This window comes from Chrysochloris asiatica, unplaced genomic scaffold, assembly GCF_000296735.1.
Source record: "Chrysochloris asiatica unplaced genomic scaffold, ChrAsi1.0 scaffold00213, whole genome shotgun sequence".
Lineage (NCBI taxonomy): Eukaryota > Metazoa > Chordata > Mammalia > Afrosoricida > Chrysochloridae > Chrysochloris > Chrysochloris asiatica.
In genome coordinates, this window is record NW_006408731.1 from 3590284 (window position 1) to 3609031 (window position 18748).

General features: G+C 39.1%; 1 protein-coding gene across 1 annotated transcript in view; it reads left to right on the plus strand.

The window, feature by feature from the left end:
• The first annotated feature begins 204 nt into the window (after window positions 1–204).
• Window positions 205–18748, plus strand: part of SLC17A2 (solute carrier family 17, member 2) — a 19362-nt gene continuing 818 nt past the window's right edge. Inside the window, exons 1-10 of the mRNA XM_006872820.1 lie at window positions 205–315; window positions 1595–1803; window positions 4419–4652; window positions 4739–4826; window positions 7498–7584; window positions 14888–15006; window positions 15129–15290; window positions 15786–15918; window positions 16008–16155; window positions 17323–17413. Of these exons, the coding sequence (XP_006872882.1) occupies window positions 288–315; window positions 1595–1803; window positions 4419–4652; window positions 4739–4826; window positions 7498–7584; window positions 14888–15006; window positions 15129–15290; window positions 15786–15918; window positions 16008–16155; window positions 17323–17413 (1299 nt within the window). The 5' untranslated portion in view covers window positions 205–287. The remainder of the gene's footprint in view (window positions 316–1594; window positions 1804–4418; window positions 4653–4738; window positions 4827–7497; window positions 7585–14887; window positions 15007–15128; window positions 15291–15785; window positions 15919–16007; window positions 16156–17322; window positions 17414–18748) is intronic.

Sequence of the window (18748 nt, forward strand, 5' to 3'; positions counted from 1 at the left end):
ATTCTATATGACTGACTACAAGTTTTATTGTTAGACTTAGAGTCATATTTTTGGGTAAAATATAGTCCTTTGAAATTATAACAGTAAAGAAATACGAGGATGTCAATCATGTATTGACGTTGAGTCAAAACTTTTACAGATGCTTAGAGGAGGCAACATTAATATGAGAAAATTGTGTGTCATTGGATAATGTTCTCTCCATAGATAAAAAACAGTCGTGGTAAAAGAGATTCAGGGTAGAGGGAAATTCCACCACAAAGAGTGATACCATTTCTCAGAGAAGCCAAATGGACGAGAAGCCTTGCACCAGGAAAGGTAATGTCACATCTCTTGTTTGCAGGCTGCATTATGGAAGAGTTGGAGGTGTTTTCAGAGTTCTTTGTATACCCTTGCTCTCCTCTTTCATTGTACCACCACTTGGGAGAAGCTTATCCAGTGTAACAGTAGACTCAGTCCCAATCCCTGAGCCTGGCAGATTATAATTGCTGTTATATTTTCCTTTGGGTGTCCCATCAATTTATGCATCAAAACTTAAGCCAAGTGATCACTGAATCATTGGATCTAATGAATGGAATTAGTCTCAAAAAAGTCATTTTAAACAGGCCCCCAAGCTATGCATGAATCTTTGCTAAGAATATCTTTGCTAAGTGGCTGGCTAGTTCCCCTAAGTTAGGTAAACCTCCAATATGATGAATATAACTTGTTTTGCAGGTAGCTAATCCTATCCTTGGACCTATTTGTCTGTTTAAAGTCTGTTTATACTATTTTTATGTGCTTCTTGGTACATCCTCTATTTGCTTTTCATTGGTACCAATTCTCCAAATATGAGTAAGAAATTAAGTCCATCATTCAAATGGGAGCCCTATCGATATTGGTCTAGTGTACTTTTTGCACAAACTTTGATTTTTCACTCTTTGCTTCTGTAATATATTGAATACTTCTGCAGTGTCATGTCAACTACAAATTTAGAAAAACTAGTTCTCCATGTTAATTTAAAAAACAAATAAACAAATAAAATCAAAACACAACTGACCATATGTGAAGGCAAGACTTTGTAGCATCCAAGTAGAATGTTTTTCAAGTGGGTAGCACATTACGGAATTAGTGAAAAGTTCTCCCTTAAAGTACTATCCCTGAGCTGTTTTTAGAGAGAATCTTTGGATGTGTGATTAGCTTAATTGAAAGAGCTCAAAGAATAAAATGTCAGGCTTTGTGAGAAATTAATGTGCATAATGAATAGGACCACTGACTTGCAACTAGAAGATTTGAGTATTGTGATTGGCTCTGCCACCTCATTGCTCATTCACTTTGATTTGGAGCAATGTGACCTACATGCCTGGCATGTAGGTTTTCCTCTAGCATCTGCTTTGCACATTTCTGAAAGGAGGCCATATTTATCCTCCTTCATTGCAAAATTCAAGATTCGTTGTTTTGAAGAAAATAGAACAAAACAAAAAATGTGACAAAGGAAGTCTAATCATTCTGGTGAAAAGAGAACATCATTTGGTATTCTTTAGGATTTAACTATGGGAGCAATGGAAAGAAGTGTGTTTCAGTCAACATGTTCATTGCATATTCCTGTGTTGTTCTCTAGGTCCAGAGTTCTGTTCATTACGCTATGGGCTGGCTCTCATCATGCACTTCTCGAATTTTACCATGATCACCCAGCGTGTGAGTCTGAGCATTGCAATTATTGCCATGGTGAACAGCACTGAGCATCACAGTGTATCTAATGCCTCCACAAGACCCCTTGCAGACACCTTAAATAATCCCAGTAGACCCATCAAGGAATTTAATACAGGGGTAAGTTTGATGACAGAAGGCTTTCTGTAGAAAGGAAAACACCATTTTGAAATTAAGGCTCAGATCTTGTCTGCAGAGGATAGAAGCATGATTTTTTAATGCCAAACTAAAAAGAAGTGAGATTATTTTTCTTTGAAACCTTTCTTATATCTGTGATAAAAATACTCTTTCTCTGAGCTTTTTATTATCACAAGGTGGGGGAACTGTAGGATTTTTTTTTTTTTTTTTAATTTTGAAATGGACCAAACATTACTGGGTATCTTCATCAGAAAGTTAGACATTGTCTAAGCACATCCTTTGGATTCTCCGGTTTTGTGGAATAGCCTGTGCCTTTAATTATCGTTGAGTTATTTTGTTGTTGCTGTTGTTGTTAAGTGCCGTCGAATTGTTTCCAACTCAGAGTTACCCTGTGTAGGATTTCTGAAGAGCAGCTGGTGAGGTTGAACCACAGACCTTGTGGTTCAAACCAATCTTGCAGTCCAGAGCATTAATCTACAGCGCCACACCAGTACTCCTTTGAGCTATTTGTACATCTCTGTAAATTGTATATAACTGAGAACAGTGCAAATGAATCTTGTTAATAGCCTTGCAAATGAATTTTGTTCTCTACAAAATTTAGTGATAACCTCTATCTACACACAGTTAAATAATATATTTTTGCCATCTATTTTAAATCCATTTTTCAGCATTACCTACTGCTCATATGTGCCTAGTTTTAAAAATTTTCCTTTGAACCATCTTAGTAGCTACCTCATTAATGAATGAGTTTAATAAAATTTTTGTGTTCCTTTTATATTTGTATGAGAATCATGATGATCTGTCTTTCAAAAATTATCCTTTATCATTTATTTTGCATTTCTAATGTTATCTTCATGATTTATGTTGTTATTATCTTTGATCTAGCTCATTTATAATCATCTCTCGGTCTCCAGTTTTTTTCCCCATCTTCCATTCTATACATCTATATTTCTATGCTCAGGAATCCATCTAGTTGCCGAACTCCTCCTCCAGAGTCTAGTCCCACTTCCTAGCATAGTCGCATCTACTCTCAATGGCCCAAGGAGAGTATTTTCTCTGGGCAAGCAAGGATATGTTAGTTTCTTTCTGAGAAGTTGGTATTATTTCAAATGTTACAAGTTCACTTTTGTTGTTTTCTCCAATGAGAGTAAATTTTTCTTTTTTTCTTTATGCACATCATCTTGTTGGTGGTGTTAAGTGCCATCAAGTTGGTTCCAACTCATAGCAACCCTATATAGGGTTTCTGAGGAGTGGCTGGTGGGTTTGAACCACCAACCTTATGGTTCACAGTTCAGTACTGATCCTACAGTGCCACAGACACCATAGCCACTATTCAAGCACAATTCAAATGCTACTTCCTTTCTGAAATCTTCCCAAATTGTTCTTCTGTCAAAGTCTTTACACATATGTTCACCATAAAGCCTTCATTCTGACATGAATTATATATTTTACATTATTTATAGTTACTGTAAGTGGATTTGATACTTTTGTAAGAGTTCAGAAAACTTGTGTTTTTATTCTTTATAATGAAAGTCAACATGGTACTCAACTTTTGCCAGAAGGAGAAAAAGTTAGAGGAAACTTTTTCGTAAGTAAACCATTTCTCAGTGATGGTGGAGGTTATGTGCCATGGAGTCGGTTCCAACTCATAACGATCCTGTACAGGGTTTCCGAGGCTGTAAATCTTTACGGGAGCAGAAAGCCTCATCTTTCCTCCATGGAACAGCTGGTAGTTTCAAACTGCTGACCTTGTGGTTCACAGCCCAATTCATATTCTTCTATTTTCATCTTCTTATTATTCATCTATGTAATGGTTGTATTTATTTTCTTCATTTACAGTTTTTCTCTCCCACTGAGAGGTACAAACTATATATAATTAGTTGTTTTGAAAATATTTAAGCTAGGATAAAAAAAAATAAGTAAAACACTCCATTGAATAGTTTTCATCTTGTCTAGATGGGCCTGGTGAAAGGAGATGGGGATAAAATTCTTATGATTCAATAATGAGTGATTGCAATCATGACTAATGTGATAGTCACAACTGTACAGATAGAAGTTTTATAACAAAAAGGGGGGAGTTGTTAATCTTACAGTCCAGGAACAGAGGAACCTAGAACCATCAAGGGAGAAAAGCAAAGCGCATGTGGGACCCTATCCGGAGAAGCAGCGACACCAGAGATGGAGGCAGAGATGAGAACCTTGAGAGATAGAGCAGCTGAGGACTCTAGACTCATGGAAAGAAAAAGACTGTGTGCTTGTGGCCAAGATGCAGGCTTGCAGAATATGCCCTTTGGTTGTTTAAATGATTATATTCCTGAGTGTTTTCGTGTACATTAAAAAAACGAGAGGGAATGGAAGCAAATACTGTTGAATGGTGATGCATGGAGGAGATTGTAATCATTGCAATGAAACAATGAGTGTAAAACTGATGTTCTCCCATGTAAACTGCCACTTAATTCACAGTAAAACTTAAATAAATAAATAAATAAATACATTATCATTGGGTCCTATCAACCCCAAGTAACTCCTGGCTGTACAGTGAATTTTTATAAAAGAATTTCTTAGCCAACAGTTTTCTTTCTTTTTCTTTTCCCTAGGCCTCTGTATATGAATGGAGTCCAGAAACTCAGGGTATCATCTTTAGCTCCATCAACTATGGAATAATACTTACTCTGATCCCTAGTGGATACTTAGCAGGAATATTTGGAGCAAAGTATATGTTGGGTGCTGGTTTGCTGATTTCTTCTCTTCTCACCCTCTTTACACCATTGGCTGCCAACTTTGGAGTGACTTTGGTTATTGTGATTCGGACAGTGCAAGGCATGGCCCAGGTACTCAGACACTTTCTCATTCTAAGTGCAATACACATTCTTGAATTTTACTAGAAATTAAAGTTCTGATCAATTTTTCATTCCAGGGAATGGCATGGACTGGTCAGTTTACAATTTGGGCAAAATGGGCTCCCCCACTGGAGCGAAGCAAGCTCACCAGCATTGCAGGGTCAGGTAAGAATGAGTCACAATTTTGTAATGTGCTTCAATCTTACTACAACTGTAATTCTCTAAATTGGATGATTTGGGGAAGAAGGAGAAAAATGCTACCAAAAACCTCAGCAGTGTAAAATAGTTGCTTAACAAATAAGAAAGATGCATCTGTGCTATAATCCACAGAGGTTCAGAAGCAGGAAAGACCATGTTGTGAGGTTACCCTAGAGTATCAGAAGATTCTTATAAGAATAGTTTAGAACTTTAAGAACTTACATAAATGGTAACAGGTTAGGTAAGCTATATGAACATAATTTTAGCAAAGAATGAAGTCTGTCAGTACTCTGAGTGATATGGAGACAAATCATGTTGGAAAGTAGAGTAGGAAAAGTCCATTTTAGTCTATTCTGAACTCTATTATTCTGCTGTAATCTTCACAATGGGCCTCTGATGTAGGTACTTTTTAAAACTCGTTTCACAGAGAAGGGAAGTAAGGGATGCAGAGATTAAGCAAATTACTCAACTTCAAATAGCCACTAGTTGGTAGAACTGGGATTTCAGCCCAGGAAGCTTGACCCAAGAGTGCATACTCTCCATATGTTAGATGTTTTTCCATAGTTTGTGATTATACTAAGCATTCTACAATGTTATCATCTATGATTTCCCCAACTGGTAGCCCTGAGAGTGTATACTTGAAGAACAGAACTGAGGTTTCATCAAGCTTTTCACTCCAGGTCCAAAACACTGCCACATCCTGTGGATTCTTACCTCATAGCAACCCTTCCACTTTCCAATTACCTTGTAGCTCCTCTATTTCAAGTGCCACTCTTAACTCATCTCTCTCCTCTAGCTTTGTTTCCGCCAACCTCTCCCCTATCAAAGTGCAGTTATTTTCCTAAAGCACAGATAGGGCATTTTCTTTTCTCACTTGCTTGAGTACTTCAATGTGTTTGTTCCTTCACGATTGAATAATAAAGACTGACTTCCTTATTGCATGGATATAAAGATGCTTCTCCATCTGGTTCCAACCTGCTTTTCCATTCAATAACCCTTGGCAAGCAAAGTTCCTATTGTAGGAGGCCACGTGTTATCCCCTAGTCCTCAACATCTGCATTAAAATTTTCTCTGACCCCGCTTCCACTGGCTCATATTACTGCAAAGTCCTTTGCCCCCAGCTCCTCTTGCCAAAATTCTATCCATTATACTATTTAGCTCATATAAACACTTCCCAAATCTTACAGCCATTATTAATTTCTCTTTATGTATAATCCTATAATTGTATTATTATATCTATATTCTAAATCAGTTTACCCCACATTGCTGTTGGGACTCGTTATTGTTAAGTGCCATAGAATCAGTTCCGACTCATAGCTACCCTGTATGGTTTCTGAGGTTGTGAATCTTTGCAGGCGCAGAAAGGCTTTTTATCCTGTGGAGTAGCTGGTGGGCTCAAATCACCAAGCTTGTGGTTAATATGTCCAATGCTTACCCTACAGAGCAACCGTGTTCCCTTGGGGTCCATTGATGGGTCACAAAATCAAATTGGTGGGTCAAAATCCATATTTTAAAAAGTGAAATTCAATAGAATGGAATGTCAGATTACATTGGAGTCTGGATCACAAAGTCAGCAGTTCAAACTCACCAGTCAATCTTTGGGAACTCTATACAGGGTCGCTATAAGTTGGAACTGATGCAATGGCACTTAACACCCATATACATTATCTATGGAAAAGTAAGCATTATTTCAAGAAAAATTTTTTGAAGTATGCATGTGTGTGCATATTTGTGTATGTTTGTGTGTCTTGTGCCATGTAAAGTACATTTCTTATCGTGGGCTTCTATAAAATGTGCTCAAAATACAAGGCCTACATTGTCTTACACTTGTAACTGTGAATTTGATCATGCTTTTCTCTCCAGCTGGAATGGCAATTCCTTGAGTTTACTGATTGTATCGTACTCATTTTTGTAAGTCTTTCCTTTCCTTCCCCCAAATAAATGCTGCTCCCTGCCTGTGTGTGTATAATTCTAATCATAAGGGTTATCATTGCAGAGATAGATCCCTGGGTGAAACATAAGCTTTATCCTTGACTACTAACCCAAAGATTGACTGAACCCACCCAGTGATACCACTGAAGAAAGGCCTGGAGATCTGTTTCCATAAAGATTCTAGTCAAGAAAACCCTATGGAGCAGTTCTACTTGTAATACATAGAGCTGCCCAACTTCGTGGCATTGGGTTTGACTTTCTGGTCATTGCAGAGAGTGTCTCTTTCATAAACGAGGTCTTCAGATTTGGCTACATTGGTGTCGAGGAACCATTTAAGAAATAGGGATATAATGGTTATTAATCTTAATGATTAAGGAGCTTTGGTAGCGTAGTGGTTACGAGTCGGGCTGCCAAACTCAAGGTCAGCAGTTCGAAACTACCAGCGGTTCCATGGGAGAAAGATAAAGCGTTCTGATCCCGTTAAGATTTACAACCTCAGAAACCCTGTGCAGAGTCACTATGAGTTGGAGCCAACTCCATGGTACTTAACAACAACAACAACAATCTTAATGATTAATTCTATATAGTTTTGCTGGGAGAAGTTTGTGAACAGGAAAAAAAAAAAACCAAATAAAACCTCCAAATCAAGGCCACTCAGTCTCAGATTTGGTATTGACATAAATTTTTTCCTCTCATTTTGCCTCAGGCGTAGCATTTGGATCATTCATCATCCTCTGTGTGGGAGGACTCATTTGCCAGGCCTTGGGTTGGCCTTTTATCTTCTATATCTTTGGTAAGTCTCTTAATCTCCAATTCTCATGCTTTCATTTCCCACATGCTCATTTTGACGCCTATACACTCCACATTCTTCACCATCTGAGAGAAAGCATCCTTTACTACATGGGAAATGATGAAGAATGTTGAGATCTAGCAGCTTTCTTCTTTTAGTCCACACAACTTGACTTAACATTGCCCTGGTGATTCTGGGCAGCCCAGTGTTCCAGGCCCAGGGCAGAGATGATAACTGTACCTACAGTTCTGACTTCTGAGGAATTAGAAATGCAGCCTCACCCCCTGCTCCAAACAGCTATAGAACCTCCACCACAACATTTGAAATGCCTGATCTAGGCATTGTATGCAATCAAGCTATCAAAGTTGGTGAAGCACACTTTCAATATGTCTTCATATTTCATTAGAAATATTAATTTTGCCCACTGTGTCTTTAACCTTATTCTCTACTTAGGAATCATTTTAATACTCAGTTCAAACATCCTTTTCCCCATGAGATCATCCAGGTCACAACTCATTAGATGATTTTTTGTGCCATCAGCTTTTGTCCTCTATGTTTCTTCACTAGGGCATCCTGAAATGTGACTGTTGACCTCCTTCTTGCATTAGACTGGAAGAGTTTGAGGCAAGGAATCCATTTTTAATGTTTATCACTTTGTTGTTGTTGTTAAGTGCCGTTGAGTCGATTCTAACTCATAGAGACCCTGTATAGGGTTTCTGAGGAGCTACTGGTGAGTTTGAACCGCCAATCTTGTGGTCCAAACAGACCTTGCAGTCTTGCGTTCATCCTACAGCGTCACACCGGGACTTTGGTGCCTACCACATTGCCTGACTTTTTGCTTAATTAGTAAAAGAATGAATGGTGACCCAGTGATTAGAGAAAATTTTGAACACATTAGTCTTTAGAGTCTTTTAGCATAGCATCTTCTTCAAATAACAAATCCTAGCAATAATACAAAGGGGCTCTTTAGAGTAGTGGTTACGATCTAGGCTGGTAATATCAAAGTCGGTGCTTTGAAACTACCAGCAGTTTCAGGAAGAACGATGAGGCTTTCTGCTCCCGTAAAGAATTACAGCCTCGGAAACCCTATACAAAGTAGCTATGAGTCGGAATCAACTCCAGGACACACAACCAACCAATCAAACAGCAATAATACAAGTCTCTACTGATTGTTGTGTTTTTATTTTCAAATAATGTCATTAAATATGTTTCTGGCTTGGATAGTTTTATCATCATTAATGCTAATCTCAGGTCCTTTTTGTCCATATATTATGCAATGATATGTTCATGTTCATGCTATTTCCAGAGGCTTCTGACATTGGAGGTGGGGATGGAAGGGAAGGGTAGGAATTATGGTTCGGGCTATGGCTATTTAGGCTAGGTGTAGGACTTCATTTAATGTTAGGGACAAGGTTACAAGTAGGGCTAGTGTTAGAGGTTAGGGTTGAGCTAGAGCTAAGAGTAAGGCTTGATCTAATTTAGGATTACAGTTAGATTTATTTTAATTTTATTTTTTCTTGAAGTATACTTGATTTCCTCTTAATCTGAAAGTTCTATAACTACATCAGTCCCTCTTTTACTTTATTTTTGCTGTTGTTGCTAACTGTTATCTCTGGTTCCCTATTTTTAGTCTTGTACATTTGCTGTATTTTGAATACTTTTCTATCTGGGTTGAATTCTGGGTGATTTTTTTTTCATGTATGTTAATCTCTACTATTGTTGGTTCTCTGTCCAAATAATTCCCTTTATTATTTTTTGTAAGATTGGTTTGTTTTATTTTACTAATTGTTTTAGTTTCTGTTTATCTGGAAATGTCCTAATTTTGCCATCGTATTTGATGGACAATTTTGCTAGTTATTTGATTCTTGGTTGGCAATTGTTTTCTTTCATTTTTATATATACCATCCTGTTGTCTTCTCACCTGCATAATTTCTAATGAGAAATCAGAGCTTAGTCTTATTAATTCTTCTTTGTAGATAATTTTTCATTTTTCCCAAGCTGCTCTCAGGATGCTTTCCTTGTCTTTGGTTTTAAAAGTTTGATTATAATATGTTTTGGTGATTTTATTTCGGGTTTATACTGTTTGGAGTTTGTTCAACTCCTTAAATATAAATTTTCTTGACTTTTATGATGTTAAGGAAGTTTTCTTCCAACAACTCTGACAATTTTCTCTATGGTAATTTTATTTATTTGTCTCTTCCTATTATAGCATTTAGTTATGTTCTGGGTGATGTGTCATGTATGTTAATCTCAGGTTGTTCTTGAATTCCAATCACACTTAAATTATTTTTCTTTATAGGTTTGTCATACTGTGGTGGCTTATGAGTTGCTGTGATTATGAGAGCTATGCCATCGGTATTTTAAATACCAGCAGGGTCATCCATGGTGGATCGGTTTCAGATGAGCTTCCAGATGAAGACAGACTAGGAAGAAGGAGTGATGAACTACTTCCAAATACTTAGTCACTGAAAACCTTATGACTAGCAGAGAAACGCTGTCAGATATAGTGCCAGAAAATGAGCCCCTCAGGTTGGAAGGCACTCAAAATGAGACTGGGTAAGCACTGCCTCCTCAAAGTAGAGTTGACCGTGATGATGTGAATGGAGTAAAGCCTGTGGGAGAAAAGCCCGTGGGACCTTCATTTGCTGGTGGGACACAACTTCAAAATGAAGAGAAACAGCTGTAAACATCCATTGAAAATCGGAACATGGAATGTACAAAGTATGAATTTGGGAAAATTGCAAGTTGTCAAAAATGAAATGGAACACATAAACATCCATATCTTAGGCATTAGTGAGCTGAAATGGACTGGTATTGGCCATTTTGAATCTGATAACCACATGGTTTACTATGCAGGGAATGACAAATTGAAGAGGAATGGTTTTGTATTCATTGTCAAAAAGAACATATCCAGATCAGTCATGAGGTACAATGCTGTCTGTGATAGGATAATATCCATACGCCTATAAGGAAGCCCAGTTAATAACACTATTATTCAAATTTACGCACCAACGACTAAAGCCAGTGAGGATGAAATAGAAGAATTCTACCAACTTCTTCAATTTAAAATTGATCAAACATGCAATCAAGATGTGGTGATTGGAATGCAAAGGTAGGGAGAAAAGAGGAAGAATCAGTAGTTGGAAAATATGGCCTTGGTGATAGAAATGATGCTAGAGAACGCATGATAGAATTCTGCAAAACCAATGCTTTGCTCATTTCAAATACCTTCTTTAGACAGCATAAGAGACAACTATACACATGGACCTCACCAGATGGAATACATAGAAATCAAATTGACTACATCTGTGGAAAGAGACGATGGAAAAGCTCCATATCATCAGTCAAAACAAGGCCAGGGGCAGACTGTGGAACAGACCATCAATTACTCATATGCAAATTCAAACTGAAGCTAAAGAAAATAAAAACAGGTCCACGAGAGCCAAATATGACCCTGAATATATTCCACCTGAATTTAGAGTTCATCTGAAGAACAGATTTGATACATTAAACACTAAAGACCAAAGACCAGAAGAGTTGTGGATGACATCAAGAGCATCATACATGAAGAAAGCGAAAAGTCATTAAGAAGACAAGAAAGAAGGAAAGGTCAAAATGGATGTCAGAAGAGACACTGAAACTTGCTCTCCAGTATAGAGATGCTAAAGCAAATGTAAGAAATAAGGAGGTCCAAGAACTGAACAGAAAATTTCAAAGATCAGTTCAAGAAGATAAAGCCAAATATTACAACAAAATGTGCAAAGATCTGGAGTCAGAAAACCAAAAAGGAAGAACATGCTCAGCATTTCACAAGCTGGGGGAACTGAAGAAAAAATTCAAGCCTTGACTTTTGTTATTGAAGGATTCTCTGGGCAAATTATTGAATGATGCAGAAAGCATCAAGAGAAGATGGAAGGAATACACAGAGTCTCTGTGCTAAAAGGAAATGGTTAATTTTTAGCCATTTTAAGAGGTACCATATGACTAAGAGCCAATGATACTGAAGTAGGAAGTCTAAGGTGCATTGAAGAAATTGGCAAAGAACAAGGTACCAGGAATTGATGTAATAAAAATTGAAATCTTTCAAGAAAGTGAGGTGGCACAGGAGGCACTCACTCCTCTCTGCCAAGAAATTTGGAAGACAACTATCTGGCCAACTGATTGGAAGAGATCCGTATTTATGCCCATTCCAAAGAGAGGTGATCCAACGGAATGAGGATATCATCGGACAATCTCTTTGATATCCCATGCGACTAAACTTTTGCTAAAGGTAATACAGAAATGGCTGCAAGCATACATTGACAGAGAACTTCCAGAGGTTCAAACCGGATTCAAAAGAGGCCGTGGAACAAGGGATATCAGTGCTGATGTCAGATGGATCTTGGCTGAAAGCAGAGGATATCAGAAAGATATTTACCTGTGCTTTATTGACTATGCAAAGGCTTTTGGTTGTGTGGATCATGACAAGCTATGGACAACAATGCAAAGTATGAGTATTCTGCAACACTTATTTGTGCTCATGAGGAATCTGTACCTAGACCAAGAGGTTCGAACAGAACATGGGAACACTTAATAGCTTAAAATTTAAAAAGGTGTGCGACAAGGTTTGTATTCTTTCACCATACTTATTCAACCTGTATGATGAGCAAATAATGTAAGAAGCTGGGTTCTATGAGGAAAAACGTGGCATCATGATTGGAGGAAGACTGGTTAACAACCTGAGATATGCAGATGATACAACCTTGCTTGTTGAAAGTGAAGAGGACTTAAAACATTTACTGATGAAGATCAAAGAGCACAGCCTTTGGTATGGATCACATCTCAATGTAAGGAAAACAAAAATCTTCCTCACCACTGGACCAAGAAACAACATTCTTATCAACGGAGAAAAGATTGGCGTTGTCAAGGACTTCATTCTTCTTGGATCAACTATCAACACTCACAGAAGCAGCAGTCAAGAAATCAGACGATGTGTTGCATTAGTCAAATCTGCTGCACAAGATCTTTTTAAAGTGTTGAAGAGCAAAGATCTCTTTGCTGGAAGACTAAGGTGCGCCTGATCCAAGCCATGGTATTTTCAATAACCTCATATGCATGCGAAAGCCAGACAGTGAATAAGGAAGACCCTAGAAGAATGGATGTTTTTGAGTTATGGTGTTAGAGGAAAATATTCAAAGTGCCATGAGCTGCCAAAAGGTCCAATAGATCCATTTTGGAAGAAGTGCAGCCAGAGTGCTCCTTGGAGGCCAAGATGGCCAAATTTCGTCTCTCATACTTTGGACATATTCTCAGGAGGGACCAGTCACTGGAAAAGGATATCATACTTGGTAAAGTGAAGGGTCAGAGAAAAAGAGGAAGACCCCCAATGAGATGGATTGGCCAAGTGGCAGCATTGATGAACTCAAGTAGTGAGGTTGGCCCAGTAGTGTTTCGTTCTGCTGTGCATAAGGTTGCTATGCATAAGGTCGGTACTAACTCGATGGCAGCATAGTGGTTACGAATCGGGCTGCGAACCGTAAGGTCAGCAGTTTGAAACTACCAGCCGCTCCGCGGGAGAAAGATGAGGCTTTCTACTCCCGTAAGGATTTACACCCTCGGAAACCCTGTACAGGGTTGCTATGGGTCGGAACCGACTCGACGGCACTTAACAACAACAACAACAACTCGATGGCACCTAACAACAAACTGAAATCTTAGACTCTTCAAATTTTTCTTTCTTTTTTTTTTTTTTAATAGATGAATACTGAAAGATTTTTCTTCAAGCTCACTAATTCAGCCTCCCATTAATTTAAGTCCACTTCTTTGCCCTTTCAATGTATTATCTACTTTTGAGGTCTTACTATTAATCTTCTTGCTGTTTTTGTATAGTTTCCAATTTTCATTTATTTTGTCAATTTGTTCCTGTAGTATTTTCCTGAATTCCTCTAAAGTTTTGTCTGTATTTCCCTTGATTTATTACCCAATTTTCATGATAATTCTCTCAATCTGTTGTAGGCATCTAAATATCATTTTTTTTAAAATTCTGTATCAAATAGTTCTGGTACCATTTCTGGTACTATATTTTCTGACTCTGTATTTTGGTCAGTTGTTTGAGGCATTGTTTTGTTTCTTTGTGTAAGTTGAAATTGTCTGTTGTCTTGGAGACATTATGGTGTCATTGTATTTATATGTTCTTGATGATTATACACTGGTAGTTTCTCAGGCACTCACTACCTGTCTATTACTGGATGTGAAAGAGACTGGAAGTGTGAATGCAGTTCTCTGTTTGCTGTTCATGTTACATAGTTCAGGGAGGATTCATATGCCTCCACACTTGGTGGTGGTATTTCTGTATCCTGTATAGATCAGAGGCTGTACAGAAGAGGATGCCTCTAGCCGCTGGACTGGTGAAGGTGAGGACTGGTCATTTCCCTGACTATTAAAAGTGTGTGGGGAACAAGAGAGAACTGTACCCCCTTTGCTGCCAATCATGTCTTGTGCCTCCAGACTTCTGTATCAATGTTGTTGTAAAGTGCCAATGAGTCAATTCCAATTCAGTTTGAGTAACATCCAGCCCATGAGCCATATTCAGTCTGGTCCTGCCAAAGCAAATGCAGTTCTAGCCATCACATTATAGCTGGCTAATTTTTAAGTTGATAATTTTGTATGCCCTATGAAGGATGTTATAAATATCCCAATGGCCCTTGGGAGAAAAAAGATTTCTCACCCCTGCTGAATAGGAGTTACAAGGAGCAGCTAGTGGGGTTGAACTTCTGACCTTGTGGTTAGCTGTCCTGTGCTTATCCTACAACACCACACCAGAACTCCTGTTGTTGTTGTTGTTAGGTGCCATCAAGTCGGTACCAATTCATAATGACCTTATGCACAGTTGCTCACAAAAGTTCAAGATGACCACACCTTTCCAGGTCCACCCATTTTTCTTATCTCAGCTTCCTCTCCCAGTTGACCCTCAATCCACCTTTATGTCCAATCTTCTGATGTTTATGGTTCCAGGATCACCATCCTTATCTATTTTACTTGTTTTCCCATGTCTTTGTTGCAGAGGGTCTGCTCAGTAAGTCTGCCTAATCCTCTACCTTATCCCAGAAAAGAAAACTCTGCAATTGAGAAGGGGTATCTAGAAAGCTTTAATGGTTAAAAAAAAAAGTTTGTCAAAGAGTTGAAAGGAAGAAGTAGGAAAATGTACATTTTTATGGTAGGGTCACCATGAATTTATGTGTGTGTGTGTGTGATAGGTATGATATTTCAGAGGGAACTCTCCCAGAACACAAATCCACCTGAACACTAAATGTGTCCCTGTTCCCAGGTAGCACTGGCTGTGTCTGCTGTTTCCTATGGTTCACTGTGATTTACGATGATCCCATGCATCACCCATGTATTAGTACCAGGGAAAAGGAACACATCATGTCCTCTCTAACTCAAAAGGTACAGTGCACCCCTTCTACCTGTGAACAGTTCTGAGATAACGGGGGCTTGGAGTGAATATTGTAGGAGAAGTAGCTTCTGGCCTGTTCTGATAACCATACTGATTAGATACTTCCTTTCAGCCCAGTTCTCCTAGACGATCAGTCCCGATAAAGGCAATGGTCAGATGCTTACCACTTTGGGCCATTTTCATGGGATTTTTCAGCCATTTCTGGTTATGCACCATAATCATAACATACCTACCAACGTACATCAGTTCTGTGCTCCATGTTAACATTAGAGATGTAAGTATACTTCATATACATTTACGAAAATGATGATAATGGCATTAAGTAGACATAGCTCAACACTTCCTACTGTGTTCTGGTCACTGTACTCTGTGCTTTGTACATAATCATTCACTTAATGCACATAGTGACTTTGAGAGGGGCACTGTGATGATTTCCATTGCACAGGTGTAGCAATGTGGACATGTTGAGGTAATCATTCAGTGATAGCAGTTCTCCAGTAGCTGTGTTCTGAACTGCTGTCCTACACTACCATACTGTCTGGTCCTTCAGTTTCCCTTAGGAATAAATATTGCCTTTCTCTGGGGACTAGTGTGACTCCGATGCTGGTCCTCATACCTAAGATAGCATTCTAGTATGGAAACGGGTGTTAATTCTTTAAAGTGACTTAGTATGTCAAGGGTGGGTTAATGATTGGCTTGTGTAACTGATACAATTTTGGCACTATATGCACCTGTTTGATTACTCACTATTCAAATTTCCTTCCTTCAGAGTGGGGTTCTGTCCTCCCTGCCTTTTATTGCTGCCTCAAGCTGTACTCTTCTAGGAGGTCAGTTGGCAGATTTCCTTCTGTCCAGGAATCTTCTCAGATTAATCACCGTGCGAAAACTCTTTTCATCCCTAGGTAAGGATAGGCCCATGGGCCTGGTTAACCAATTCCTTTTTCTACATGTGGTCTAAGTGGGTTCCTGATGGCATGTCCTTATTGCCCAGGGCTCCTCCTGCCGTCGCTCTGTGCTATGGTCCTGCCCTTTGTGACTTCCAGTTATATGACAACCATTATTTTGCTGATTCTTATTCCTGGGACCAGCAACCTGTGTGACTCAGGGTTTATCATCAACACCTTAGATATTGCCCCCAGGTAAGAGTTTTACCTGTTTTACCCTCCTATAGACCCTTGAAGAAGTGTTAGCCTTTTGCAGCTACTTCCCATTATTCACATTCACTAAATGGTGGGACTATGCTGAATGACTAGAAATGTCAATATGAGGTCCTAACCGAAGGCATATTTAGTTCCCAGTCTTGGCTAGTAATAATTTAGATGAAATGATTTCCAAGCCTCCTCACCAGAGATGTTGGACTGCGTGTTCTGAGAAAAAGTCCACACACATGTGTTTTGGAAAAGCTTCCAGGGTGTAGATAATATCAGTTAAAGCACATGTATGTACTCACTATAAGCCAAATCCTGCTCTGGAGACTTCTTGTATATTAATGCATTTAATCCTTTCAACTCCAAGAGGTAGACCCTATTGTCATTCCCGTTTTATATGGGAGAATACTGAGACACCAGAAAGTTGCTTGCTTAAGTTGATAGAGGAGCAGAATCAGGATTTGGATTTAGACCATTTGACTCTAAGGTCTGTGGGGACCTTGGCTTCCAGAGAGACTGAATAGTTCCCTTACTGTTGACTCGATGACTAGGTGATTTCAGGTTTGGTAAACAGGTGATTTCCTTTCTTCAGAGTGGGGCTCTGTCCTCCCTGCCTTTTATTGCTGCCTCAAGCTGTACACTTCTAGGAGGTCAGTTGGCAGATTTCCTTCTGTCCAGGAATCTTCTCAGATTAATCACCGCGCAAAAACTCTTTTCATCCCTAGGTAAGGATAGGTGCATGGGCTTGGTTAAACAATTCCTTTTTCCATGTGTGGTCTAAGAGTGTTTCTCTGAAAGTCTTAGATAAAAAAAAAAAAAAAAAAATCAAGCTCACTGCCATCAAGTTGATTCCAGTTCATAGAGACCCCACAGAGCAGAGTTGAACTTCTCCACAGGATTTCCACGCCTGGAAATCTTTATGGAAACAGGCTGTCTCATCTTTTTCCATGGAGTAGCTGGTGGGTTTGAACTGATGACCTTTCGGTTAGCAGGCCCATGTTTAATCCACTGTGCTAGCAGGGTGCATTGAATGTCTTCAAATGAATGGAACATTGCACTAGGTAAAATGAGTTGACCATTAGAGCCAAGCTGCACTGATATTGAATTACTGAAGAGCCATGAGAGTCTCTTCTAGTCTATAAAATGATTTCTCTGCAGATATTCAAGTTTCCTTATGGGAATCTCAAGGGGATTTGGACTCATCGCAGGAATCATTTCTTCCACTGCCACTGGATTTCTTATCAGTGAGGTTGGTCTGGTTTATTGCGTATATACAAGTGTCAGGTATTGTTTTAGACACTGAGGATACACCTCAGGGACTCTGCTCTCAAAGACTGTATGGGGAAAATAAATATGAATCCTACACCATTGTTTTATTCACAGGGGCATCTCAATCAAATTGTCGTAGATCAAGCTTCCCAGGTGAAGAAAAACATAAGCCAAGATTCCAAAAATTAATAGATGTTAGATTGATGAAAATGAAGAGTTTGGGTAGAGAAGATGACATGTATGTCATCATAGAAGTATGAATGCAGGAACCAGAGCTTAGTTTGGGCCACAGTGAATCATACATGTCCAGGAATAGTAAGAGATGAAGATAGAGAAACAGAAAAGGAAGATCATGAAGACTCTGCTCATATTACTTCTAACTTAAATTTAAAAAGGGAAACAGAGCATCCCAAGGCAAGTTTAAAGGAAATTTATATCATGGGTGAAAAGAGAATGGCCATGGACCCAGTGCAGGTTGCATGGAGCAGAAGCTAGCTCAGAAGTGTGGGCTGCTGGGAAAGATGAAAGTAGAACCAGGCTGAGATAAAAGGACTGATGAAAGTCAACTGATTTGGAAAAGTTTTGTTTTATTTCTAGTATGTCTCTATGTGGTCCAGCTTTGGAGTTAATTTTTAACCAAATTCCTAGTAATCCACTGTGACTGGAAATGCACTATGAGTTTCTAGGGCCTGGCAAGAAAGATCACATAGGTAGACCAAATATTAGCTCATGTTTTATTCAGGAGTTCATCTAAGGGGTTGTTGTGATTCATGCTAACACCCAGGCCAAAACTAAACAACACAAAATAAGAGCAGATGTTGATTGAACCTCAGCATAGTGATCCTGCTTGGTCACCTTAGAGCAGGTGGTGGGCTGGCAATGTCTCGCATATGGGGTCCCCAGCCGAGCTCCTCCCTCCCTGCCTTCCTCGGATGGCGGCTGTTTATGCTGGACATGTGGCCAGAGACGGGTAAGGATCACATGGAACTTTGGCAACCTAAGACAGAGCCATTGCCATGCTGCAATGAGTTTTGATGACGGGTAAGACTGAGGGATTCGCACTGACCGCCTAACACAGGCAGTGTCCCTTAAATAAACAATAAATAAGGGGGAATCTGATGCAGACCATGTAGACCCGGTCAGGAGGTCAAGACCCTGTGGGCCCAAGTGTTGTTGACCATCCAAACCATAGGCTCTGAGGATCAGACTTTAGCTACCTAGTAGACATAGCAAACTGTCCCTCATCTGATTATTCAGTAATGCTTGTTAGTAATCTCATACATGAGCCCTGGATATCCACAGACAAATGTAAAAA